Source organism: Rhinolophus sinicus, linkage group LG10, assembly GCF_036562045.2.
Source record: "Rhinolophus sinicus isolate RSC01 linkage group LG10, ASM3656204v1, whole genome shotgun sequence".
Lineage (NCBI taxonomy): Eukaryota > Metazoa > Chordata > Mammalia > Chiroptera > Rhinolophidae > Rhinolophus > Rhinolophus sinicus.
In genome coordinates this window covers 37,010,956-37,023,865 of record NC_133759.1, presented here as the reverse complement: position 1 = coordinate 37,023,865, position 12,910 = coordinate 37,010,956, and the positions used below count along the sequence as shown (strand labels likewise).

General features: G+C 33.8%; 1 protein-coding gene and 1 non-coding gene across 3 annotated transcripts in view; one reads left to right on the top strand and one right to left on the bottom strand.

The window, feature by feature from the left end:
* PIK3CB (phosphatidylinositol-4,5-bisphosphate 3-kinase catalytic subunit beta) overlaps positions 1-12,910 on the top strand; it is a 153,485-nt gene that overhangs the window by 110,085 nt on the left and 30,490 nt on the right. For both annotated transcript variants that reach the window (XM_019747566.2, XM_019747603.2), the window contains 4 exons: positions 4,446-4,634; positions 8,809-8,930; positions 11,390-11,533; positions 12,778-12,877. In XM_019747566.2, coding sequence (XP_019603125.2) covers positions 4,446-4,634; positions 8,809-8,930; positions 11,390-11,533; positions 12,778-12,877 — 555 coding nt within the window. The remainder of the gene's footprint in view (positions 1-4,445; positions 4,635-8,808; positions 8,931-11,389; positions 11,534-12,777; positions 12,878-12,910) is intronic.
* LOC141567367 (small nucleolar RNA SNORA15) lies at positions 5,995-6,134 on the bottom strand. Its single transcript, XR_012489962.1, has one exon. It is a non-coding gene; the product is annotated as a small nucleolar RNA SNORA15 (small nucleolar RNA).

Sequence of the window (12,910 nt, the reverse complement as noted above, 5' to 3'; positions counted from 1 at the left end):
CAGTTATTTTGATGTTCGAAATGACCCAGACTTGGCCAGTGGCGGCCCATTCAAGCTGTCCTGTGTCTTTTTGACATGTCACTATCATTCTTTGAGCATTTCCTTCTTTCTGGTACAACAGAGTGTTCCAGGTTCATCTGGTGTTTTCTCTACCACAGCTTTGGAATCAGTTGTTCTGCAGGGAGTCCTGATTCCTTTTATTTGTGAAAAGTATTTAGAATCCAGGATCTGGGGACTGGGTATGCTCATTGCTACTGGCGTGCCATTGCATTTAGGCCTTTTCATGAAACAGCTAGATAATACATGTATATACTTGGGCAAGTACAGGCTCAGAGATATATTTCTTTATCTAGCTGTTTAAAACCATGAGTTCTTAATCACTGCCTGTAATTTGGATCCACCACTACAAGATTTTTTCCTGATCTTTGCATTTCCCTAGTTTTAATTTCCTTTTCTGACAGAAATCTGGATTCTTATTAACTTTAATATATTTACTTATCTGCTTAATTCCATTTATATTCAGTCTCCCAACCACATACTCATCTTCTCAGTCTCTGTTCCACCAGCCCTGACTTCATGGACTGTCTCATCCCTCGCTGCAGTTGGTCAAGTGCTGTCGGACCAGCCGCTGGTTAATTCTGCTTCTGGCAAACATTGCTAACATGCTGTCTGAATCTCCAGTGCCTTTGAACATGACACATGAGTTTTCCAGCCCCTTCCCTAGGGAAGGGGAAAGAGCCATAGTCTTTTTTTCAGTGTGCTAATAGCAGGATATACACGTTTTGTTTTACTTTGGTCAGTAGCCGCTATTATAGTAATTATATGATTTTGAAAAATCGAAACATAAAGAAAAGTAGAGAATATGGGTATTAATTTTCATTGCTTTCAACCATTATTTTCCATTATTTTAGTTCAAGCATTTGAACATGTGTCTCAGTTCACCAGTTACATTGTACAATATAATTTTCAGTACTGTTTTGGCTTTTGTAAAAGAATGTAAGATTTTGTGTTTTGTTGGGCTTCCTGCCACATTTCTGGTAGTTGGTTGTTTTTACCTTGACGTTATTCAGTGCTGTGCTTTTTATAGCTCAATAAACAATCACAGTTCAATTATACAGCTAACCCCCTGCACTCCCCTCTTAGTTTACTTGCAGTTCTTTGGAATATTTACTTACAGTAGGTCTGTAAAATCTAATTTTGATCCACAAAATTATTGTAGGTCTGCTCACTTTTTGCAATATTTAATTTAACAGCAGTCTGCCTTTCTCCGACATGAACAATTTTTATTGTGTTGTTTGAAGTAACCGGTTTCACTTTAAGATGTAAATGTATGAGTTTTATTTTCAAATTCTGACTTCTCGTGATCACTTTTCAGAGAAACCCAAGTCAAACTTGTAAAATAGAGCCTACCCTTTTTAAGCTGGGGCTCTGAATATAAAAACCAGTATAATCATATGTAGAGTCTTTGTGTGGTACTTTTTTAATAATAAGACTTTAAAAGAGAAGCTTTAAGTTCGCAACAAAATTGGGAGGAAGGTACAGAGATTTTGCATAGACCCCCTGCCCCCACACATGCACAGGCTCCCCATTATCAACGTCCCTCACTAGAGGGGTACATTTATTACCAGGACTGAATCTACGTTGACACATCGTAATCACACAGTCCATAGTTTACCTTACGGGTCACTCTTGGTGTTGCACATTCAATGGGTGTAGATTAATGTATAATGACATAATTCATCATTATAATATCATACAGAGTATTTTCACTGCTCTGCAAACCCTCCGTGTTCTGCCTATTCATTGTCATTCACCCCTACCCCTGGCAACCAGTGATTTCTTTAAAACTATATTTTAGTTTGCTTAAAATAAACTAAAAAGTTTTGTCTTTTCCAGATGTCATATAGTTGGAATTCGCATGTAGCCTTCTCAGATTGGCTTCTTTCACTTAGTAATATGCATTTAAGGTTCCTTCATGTCTCTTCATGGCATGATTGCTCATTTCCTTTAGTGCTAAATAATATTCCATTATCTATATGTATTACAGTTTATCCATTTACATAGTGAAGAACATCTTAGTACTTCCAGGTTTTGGCAATTTTGAGTAAAGCTGCTATATTAACATCCATGTGTAGGTTTTTGTGTGAACATAAGTTTTCAGTTTCTTTTGGTAAATACCAAGAAGCGTGATTACTGGGTTGCGTAGTAACAGTACGTTTAGTTTTGTAAGAAACCACCAAACTGTCTACCTAAGTGGTTCTAGTATTTTGCATTCTTACCATCATTGAATGAGAGTTGCTCCATGTCCTCAATAGCATTTGGTGTTGTCAGTGTTCTGAATGTTAGCCAACTGTGTAGTTGTGTCTCATTTTTGTTTTAATTTGCATTTTCCTGATGACATATGATACTAAGCATCTTTTCCTATGCTTATTTGACATTTATATATCTTATTTGGTGAGGTGTCTGTTCATGTCTTTGACCCATATTTTATTCTGGTAGTTTATTTTCTTATTGTTGAGTTTTAACAATTCTTTATATATTTTGGATAACAGTCCTTTATCATATATATATATTTTTTGCAAATATTTTCTTCCAGTAATGGCTTGTGTTTTCATTTTCTTCTCAGTGTCTTTCACAGAACAGATAATTTTAAATTTAACCAAGTCTAGCTTATCAGTTTTTTCTTTGTAGGATAATGCATTTGGTATTACCGTGTTTCCCTGAAAACTACCCAATCAGCTCTAATGCGTCTTTTGCAGCAAAAATTAATATAAGACCCAGTCTTATTTTACTATAATATAAGAACCGGTCTTATATAATGTAATATAAGACCCGGTCTTATTTTACTATAATATAAGAACTGATCTGATATAATGTAATATAATATAAGACCGGGTCTTACATTAATTTTTGCTCCAAAAGACGCATTAGAGCTGATTGTCTGGCTAGGTCTTATTTTTGGGGAAACATGGTATATGCAAAAAGTCATTGCCAAACTCAAGATCATCTAGATTTTCTCCTCTATTATCTTCTATTTTATAATTTTGCATTTCACATTTATTTTCATACAAGTTGGGTAGTGTCAGTCTTTCAACTTTGTTCTTCAATATTGTGTTGGCTATTCTGAGTCTCGTTTTTCCATATAAACTTTAGAATCAGTTTGTTGATATCCACAAAATAACTTACTGAGATTTTGATTGGTTTTGCATTGAATCTATTCAATAAGTTGGGAAGAACTGACATTTTGACAATATTGAGTCTTCCTATCCATGAACAAACATGGAATACTTTGTCATTTATTTAGTTCTTGTTTGATTTCATTCATCAGAGTTCTCTAGTTTTTTTCATATAGAACTTGTACATGTTTTGTTAATTTTATACCTAAATTTTCATATTTTGGGGTGCTAATGTGGAATTGTTTTTAATTTAAAATTCCAATTGTTTGTTTCTCATGTATAGGAAGCAGTTTACTTTTGTATATTGTCCTTGTATCCTGAAACCTTGCTTCAGTTGCTTATTCGTTCCAGTAGTGTTTTTGTTAAGTCTTTCAGATGTTCTACCTTGACAGTCATGTTATTCCCATTCTCTTTTACATTGGCATATGCTATTTTGAATCTCACTACTTTAGATAATTAGTAATGACTTTTCATTTATTTTAATGTTTATATCAAATCCTAGTTAAAATAATGTCATATACAAAGTAATATAATAATAGAATATAAATCCTTACAGAATCTTGTCAGATAATTCTGGAGAGATTTTTTTTGTTTTTGTTTTTGTTTTTACTGTTTTGGCCTCACTGGTATAGTTTTTCTTTAAGTAGAGAGAAATGCACCTATTTCTTTTAATGTTAGTGCAATTTAGCGGCTAGATCCAAAAAAATAACATGAAATCTTCTTCATTTTACTATATTCTTATAAGGATTGGGAAAGAAAATGAGATAATTGTATTTTTGTCACGTTTAGCCAAAATTCAGCTCTTAATCCAAGTGGTTTTATGCCTCTAAGCCAAGACAGCACCTATTACTTTTTTAAAAAACTTCATATATTTGGTTCATTTTTTGTTAATTTGTTGTTGTTTTTTTTTAATAGAAACTGAAAATTAAAGAAGGAAATTTAATTCATAATAATAAATGACTTTTTAAATCCATACCACAATTCTGCCACCTAGTGTTTGCACATGGATTTTTAACAGTATTTTTCCTTTTTTAGAACTGTTTGAGACTAATTCTTTCCTTCATCCTTAGCTTACAAATATTATATTTGGCAATAAAAACTTTAAAAGGGATATCCATCTTTATTAATCTTTTTGAAGAATTAGATTTTTAGTAACTCACATGTTAAAGCTCATAAGTTGTTTATAAATTTATTGCATATAAATTTGCTAAGTGTTTGCCAGGGATGTTTGCACAATTCAGTTCTCTAATGAGTAATTTTACTTCTTAGAGTCGGGGTGGAAAAAAGTTTCTTGTTGTACTGAAGGAAATCTTGGACAGGGATCCCTTGTCTCAACTGTGTGAGAATGAAATGGATCTTATTTGGACTTTGCGACAAGACTGCAGAGAGAATTTCCCACAGTCACTGCCAAAATTATTACTGTCGATCAAGTGGAATAAACTTGAGGATGTTGCTCAGGTAATAGAAGATCATTTCTGTAACACCTGTTAGGATTATATATTACTTTGTTGAGTTTCTGTACTGTGTTTTCCTACATAGATATATTTCCACAGGTTGGATAATTTTTTGCCGGAGAAATTTTGAGGTTTTAAACTCTTGCTTATACTCTAAATGGTAGACCAGAAAGTTTGAAGATTTAAAAATTCCAGATTCTATGTAGATTTTCTGTTTATTTCACTAAACACAATTATTACCTATAGTAATTACCTATGGTGTAATTATCTATGGTGTAATTATCTATAGTAATTACCTGCACATGGTAGGTCCTGGGCTACTTCTGTTTCATCAATGAACTCCAAAGTTTTAATCTTAAGACCCTTTGCAATGACTTTCTAAAATGAATATGTATTGTTTGAAAATTACCTCTGTTTGTAGAAGTTAACATTTTGGAGCATAAGCGATTCAGATCAAATGTAACATTTGTTTCAGTTGGGCAGTGTTGAATGTCTTTAGGCAGGATAGAGACAGAGGAAAAAATTTTGCTCCAAAATACCTACGAAATTTTCGCTCCTTGATTTAATTTTCCAAGACTGTCAAAAGCACTGGCATTTATTAAATTCAGTTGGTCATTAATGCTCTATAGAAGGATCCTTGAAATGTTTTTTAATCAGACGAATACAATTGGCATATTAAAATAACCAAATTTGTTAACTTATTTGAATTCACCCAATCTTTTAAAAAGTTTTCTGGTTTTGAGGGTGGCCTGTTAGCTCAGTTGGTTAGAGCGTGGTGCTGGTAGCACCGAGGTTGCCAGTTCGATCCCTGTGTGAGCTACTGAGCTGCGCCCTTCTTAAAAACAAAAAAAGTTTTCTGGTTTTAGTAAATGTATAATGACTTTAAAAATTGATTTTAATCATATGCATTTTTAAAATCTTTGATTTTATAGTTTTACTTCAAATTACGTGTAGAAAGGATTTCTTTTGAGTTTATTTCTTAATAATGTCTTAAAGATTTTTTGAATCATGTTATGTAAGTATATTATAATGGGCTTCGTTTAAACTGTTCTACTGTTAGACCACATGAACATTACTTACTCTGAAAAGGAGCTGTTTTTGTCATTTGGATAGGTTTTAATTGTTTTGACATAGTTATCTTCTAACCACTTACTTATTTAAATTCAAGGTTAGTTTTCCATGAACCCCCATAATGATGGAATATAAGATATAAACCTTTTCACTTGGCACATTGGCCTACTTCTCATGGATTGTGTCCCGTTCTAAGTGCCTCCTGAAACCATCCTTTATGAAGACATCCATCATATTATGTTGTATAGAATTAGAGTACAAACATTTCTCATAATCTTTTTTTCTTCTCATTTGTTTGTATCTACATTTAAAAATGATATTCTGTGAAAAAACTTGGCATACCATCATAGCCCTTTCAAAGGGAAGACTTTGCTTTTGCATGGTGTCTGGCTGTGTATGCTGCTGATAAAAAGAACACAGTATTCAGTCATGCCATCTTGCTGTATTCTTAAAAGATATCTGAGAGGTTTCTTATGTCAGCTGTCAGGAAATGAAATGAGCTAATTTATGCTTAATATTCTTTATTTGAACAGAAGGACAGTGACTTTTATATTCAGGAATTTATCATGCTTGTCTCATTTTCATGAGGGAATCTAAAGCATTGTTATCAGCTATAACTCAACATCCTCCATTTTAGTAGAAGAAAGGTAGTGGTGTAATTTAATACTCAAGTACAAACACCCAAGTGTAAACAGGTGTAGGAAAATGTGAATTTCACAATCCTAACCCCCCTTTTTAGTAGTCTAGAAAAAAAGTTAATGGTATAAAAAGTAATGTGGCTTAGTTTCTCCTCTGACCCTGTCCCCATTGCCAGTTACAGTGAACTTGTACAAAAGAACACAAACTATGTTTTCAATAGATCAATAGATCGATTACCTTGGGAAGTGGAGAGCCAGAAGCCTCGTGCAGTTTGTACTCTTAATTCAACAGGTGTAAGCCGGGGGTGAAAATTCTATAGAAGAGTAGCCCATTAATACACAGGAGAACATTCTTTGGCATAATGCAGAAGGGATTTCAGTAGTCTTTGCAGCAGGCAGGTAATTGTTTTCACTATATGGCTGAGTCAAATTTCCCTTCCCTATTTGCTTCCATATGTTTCCCCAAGCTAAAGTGATGGGTTTTGGTAATGTATTTAATTTTATGTTTATATAATTTATTTTTATTTTTTTAAAACTTTATTGGGGAACAGTTTGCTTCTCCAGGGCCCATCAGCTCCAAGTCGTTGTCCTTTAGTCTATTAGTTGTGGAGGGCGCAGCTCAGCTCTAAGTCCAGTTGCCATTTTCAATCTTTAGTTGCAGGGGGCGCAGCCCACCGTCCCATGCAGGAATTGAACCAGCAACCTTGTTGTTGAGAGCTTACGCTCTAACCAACTGAGCCATTCAGCCGCCCCTATAATTTATTTTTTAATAATTGTAAATAATCTTACCAAAGGTTAATTACTTTCCAGTAGTAGGGGTGTTTTTAACCCATAACATAGTTGAACCTCTAGTGTCACAGAATGTTATCTATCCTTTGCAGTATTGTTTTTGTGGAGTAATATATGCTAAGAGTTTTTTTACTGTTGTTTTAGACCCTCAAGAAATGGTCCCCCCAATTCCTTATCCATAATCAGGACTGCTGGTCCATTAGGGCGTTGGGGAAAGGATGGAGGGGGCCCATCAGTGGTAAAAAGTGGGGTGAGGTGGGTGTTTTATATCTTTAAACCAGTATTTCTCAAACTTTTTTCATTATTACACTCCTTAGGAGCCATTTTAGACATTTTCCCTCCTACTAGTCCCATCCCCATGAGATTTTGATACCATAGACAAGTGTATGTCTGTTTATGTACTATATGTATATGTGTGCTATATATATATATATATAACAAGTAATAAAGCTATTCTTTTTATTCAATGCAGATTTAAGAATAATTAAAAATTTAAGATAAAGTTAAAATTAAGAAACTAACATTTTACTGTACTTGTTGAGAAACTTTAATGTAGTTTATGCAAATTGTAATAAATTTCATATCTTTGTTAGCAGTTTATATAGATGTATACTAATAATGGCAATGTAATCCAATTTTTAAAACTTATTTGAAAGCCATTTTTCTGTAAATGTAAATTGAAAAATTAAGTTAATTTCTTAAAAGTTATCTTTAGTGAACTTTGAAATTTGTTTGCTACGAGAAAATACCTTTTAACTTACAGCTGCTGGGCATTCATTCAGATATTAACCTTTTGGAGGCACTTGACATAATGGGCTGAATAATTTGTAGAATTAAAATAATAAAATATAAGCTATTTTTATTTAATTCTCAAAGCCCAAGCCTCACACAAAAGCTCAAGAGATTTAGGCTCTCTGGAACCAGGGTTTCCAAAAATGTGGCCACGTGTACTCAAACCCACCCTCTACCTACAATTCCGGCTCATCTCCTCAAGGATTCTTTTTTATCCTATGTCTAGATCATTTCTACGTGGCATGTATAAATAGGAGACTGGCTGTATTTGCCTTATTTATAGAAAATAAATAACTAGGTACTATTTATTTCTAATGGGTTACTTATTATGATTTAAAGGTTTTAAACATGCTATGGTCAATAAAAAGTTCTGTTAAGCAATAGATGCTCTTAAAATATCAAGAGTTAAAAGTGAACTCCCTCAAAGTAATGTTATGTTGTTATTAATGAACTTTATATGTAAATTTCCTGTCATTAACTTGAGCCTTGCGGCTTGTATTTGTACTTTGAGTTTTACCTCTAAATATTTCTTGATCATTTTGTGTATGCGTGTATATGCATGCGCTCCCTCTCTCCCTCCTTCCTTCCCTCCTCCCCTCTCTCCGTTTGAAAATCAGTTAATGTCTAATGATTGTAGAATTCATATGTTCAGTGTACATTCTAAGCTAGTACTTAATAGCTTTTTTAACCTGTTTATCTATAGAATATTTCAACTATAATTTAAGACAATTTTTATTAATCCATATTATCAGGAATGGATTTTTGAGGCCTCCATAATTGCAAGTATGCTTCTCCTTTGTTTCGACCCCTCTTTACTACTATATGCCATGGAAAAATAGATTACTATTTCCCCCTACAATTTCTGAACCAGTTTCAATTTTTAAACAGCTTCAGGCGCTACTTCAGATTTGGCCTAAACTGCCTCCCCGGGAGGCCCTGGAACTTCTAGATTTCAACTATCCAGATCAGTATGTGCGGGAATATGCTGTGGGCTGCCTGCGACAGATGAGGTATCTCCTGAGTTGGCTTTCTGTGGGGCAAGGAATAACTTGGGGGTGGGTAGAAAATGCTTGAATGTCTCATAAGAAAGGAAAAGGCTAGGAATTATTCAGAGTTCAAAGCATTTGTTCCTTCCCTCCCTCCCTCCGTCTCTCTCACATTCTCACTCTCTCACATTTACTCTATAGGTATTGTAAAACAAAAACATACTGGGTCCGAGGTCCCCATCATCACCCTCAGGTTCCGTGATTCACTAGGAGGACTCACAGGACTCGGCATATAGTCATATTCTTGGATGGTTTATTACAGCCAAAGGATACAGAGCAGAATTGGCAAAGGACAAAGATTCATGGGACAAAGTCTGGAGGAAACCAGGCAAAGTTTCTAAGGTTTCTTTCACTCTGCCTAGAGCATACCAAAATTCTAGACTCCCAGAAGGAAAATGGGTGTTCTGCATAAGCCGTACTGTTTGCACAATTTAGGCATTGTGAGCCATTCTTACCTGGTGGGGTGGTAGAAAGCCTTTTGAAATCTGTATTTCCAGATGCCAGCCAAGTGCCAACCTTTTTAAAAGGATAACAGTCAGGCCTGCTGTGTTAACTCTTTCTTTTGTCTACCCATAATTAATAAATGTTGATATTTTGTCATGATTATTAAAAACTTTTTATTATTATTAAGCAAATAGCATTATAGTTAAAGATGAAGTCCTCATAATTTCCTTGCCCTAGTTTGATAGAAGTAATCCTGATTACTTCTTTTACTTTCCAGAGGCAACCATAATCATAAATTTGGTGTGTATCTTTCTATCACATTTTTCTGTTTTTACCACTTTTTATATCTATAAAAATACAGATACAAAATATTATACATTGAAAAGTCATACAAACGTACATGGAGCTGTATGTATTGTTTTACATTTTGCTTTTTAAAAAATTTAACATTAGGTTTTTGAGGTCAATCTTTCCCATTACATATAAATGTAGTTTCCTTTTACTACAGTGTAATATTCTGTCATAGGGATATATCTTACTTATTCCATTCCCCGTTGAGGAACATTTTAAGTTTTCTCCAGATTTGTCTGTTATAAACAATGCTGCAGTGAACATACTTGTACAGTCCCCTTTGGACAATACATGTGTGAGAATCTATGGGAGATAATTTGAAATGTTATTATTCAGACAGTCTCAGAAAATGGGCATTTTCAGGTTTTTCCATTTTCTTTCTAGTCTCAAAAATGAGGGTTATACTGTATGTCTATTTGAAAAATAAATAAAAGTTCTCAGAAAATTATGGATACTATAATTCTTTTTCTTTCTAAAAGTGTATGTGTTTTAAACCATGTGATAGCCCACAGAAATTACACAAACTCATGAGTAGTGGTCATTTTCGAGGAGTGAAATTAGATGTGTAAGGAAAGGGAATCCTCCTTCTATTTCTTCCTTTCTATCTTTTACTCTATTTATAGCTTTTATAATGGCCATGGGTTTTATAATAAACTTTACGATTGTTGTGTTGATAGTTTTAAAAAATGAGGCTCCCAGTTGCTCCTCAGTCTTAAGTTTTCATTAGGCCGAGTCAGGTGTTTTTCTTAAATGTATTGATCCCCAGGAGGAGATGGCTGTGATCTCCATGTTCCATATAGGCAATTCTGATGCATTTCCCTAGGTTAAATGTCTAGTTATGAGTTTTTTTTTTTCCCTTGGTATCCAGTACCTTGGGCTTCAGTGCCAAATCTGCCTTAGACTACATTCTTAACCGTTTATTGTCCAAGACTATCGTCAACGAGTAGTAGACTTGGGATTTGTATCTGACCCAGCTACTAGAACTGCCTCTGATGGGAGTGTGTTTATATGTGAATGGTTTGGAGACAGACACAAAATATAGATCCACTAACCTTCTGCTCAGTTAGTTACAATATTATGTTATATTAATTAGTGAATCAATTTCCACTTACAAATACACTCATTTCCTTATCTTTCAAACTATTTGCATTTAAGATTTTAATTATTCATTGGTTATCTTGGAGAAGGGTTATCTAGGGTTATCTTAACCCTAATGATAGGGAAGGAAAATAAATTGCTGGCATACTAATAGAATTTTTATTTTAAAAAATTGATTGGTTAACTAAGTATATAACTTTGAGCATGATCAGAAATCAGTACCTAATTTTATTGTAACTCTGGGCTGATTGTAAATATAATTGTCAATTATAGCAACCTAGTTAATTTAATAAAGATGCCCCATGTATCTGCTCTTTGCTCCCTTCCACTCTCCCTCCCGCCCATCTGAAATCCTCAGCTTTTCGTATGTTACTGTAATAGTGAAACAGTGACTGTAAGCAAGCAACACGCCTGACCCAAAAACGCCATTGTGTTTCAGTAAGTTAGTATTTGATAATTTGATAGGAAGGTATCTTTTTCTGGCATGGGGTATTGAGTGACTTACTGTGTCTTTTGTGTTTTTTTTTCAGTGATGAAGAACTCGCTCAGTATCTTTTACAACTGGTGCAAGTTTTAAAATACGAGCCTTTTCTTGATTGTGCCCTCTCTAGATTCCTACTAGAAAGAGCACTTGCTAATCGGAGGATAGGGCAATTTCTGTTTTGGCACCTTAGGTAAGTGTTTTATATTGCAGTTTGAGACTATCTTGTACTTTTGTTAATATAAACCAGTGTAATACAGGACATTTAGCAAAAACAGTGAGCTGCTTTAGTTGTTTCTGAGCCATCTGTAAGATTGATACTCTCTTGGTGTCTTCTATTTCTTGATAACCAAATCCTCAATTTTCAATTCAGATAAGTATCCCTCTATGCCTTCTTGATTTTTAACTGAAACTAATAATTAGTGTATTGCTGTTTTCCTGTAAAGTGTATATATTTAGACTAAATGTGTTAATGTGTTTAGACTGAAAACCAGACTTATTCCTTCCAAAAGGCTGTGGGTAGTAATATTATATCATTGCTACTACAGGGTAAAGATTTTAAAGTTTTCCTGTAACAACTGTAGCTTTATTTTTCAACTTCTTTATCAACTAGGTCATTTTCAGAAATACATGAACCTATTTCACCAAATTTATATAAACGTAAAATCAGGAAAGAGAACTAAAAGTTCTTTAGTTTCCTATGAAAATTGTTGATTCCTCATTTCTGACTCTCTACTGAGACGTTTTTACTTTTTTCATCCGGACTTCAGAATATTGAAAGTAATGATTATCAGGAAAAAAATAACTTTCCTTTTAGGCTTAGCTTCTTAAGGAAAATAAGCTCTATAATATTTTTATTTTATGGGGTATATTTCTGGATCTTGATTTTATTATTATTATTAGAGTTTTTCTTTTCTTGTTGTTAATTTGTATTCTTTGCTCATCCAGTTCAGTCTTATTTTATACCTTTCAGGGAATAACAAAATAATGTATTCCATTTTCAAATGTGCACACCATTTTTTTTAAAATTAGTTTCAGGTGTGCACATCATTCTTTGAGAAAAAACTGAATAGAAGCCAATTGAGGGATTAGTCAGTTGTGTGATATAAGTCAGGTCTTTGTGTTTCATTTTAATTGTCTCTAAATTGGAAATGTTAGCTTTTCACTCCGAAAAGCAAATAAGGTGAGATGTGAAAATTTTGGATTTCTTGGAATAAAGAATTAACTAATTATGAAATCTCATATCTTTTTCAACTATAATGTTTAAAGTGTTGGAAAGTTGACCATACCACTAAAAATTTTTCACAAGAGGATGTGTTCTTCCTTTCTTTAGTTGGCATCATAAGTCAATTTTATAATAGAATGAAGAAATCAGTACTTTTATTTAGTGATCTGAAGTATCTGACAAAACATCATAATATTATTAACTTTCTTCAGGTCAGAAGTGCACATTCCTGCTGTCTCCGTACAATTTGGTGTCATCCTTGAAGCGTATTGCCGGGGAAGCGTGGGGCACATGAAAGTGCTTTCCAAGCAGGTATCAGTTTGTTTTAATCTTCGTGTTCAATTT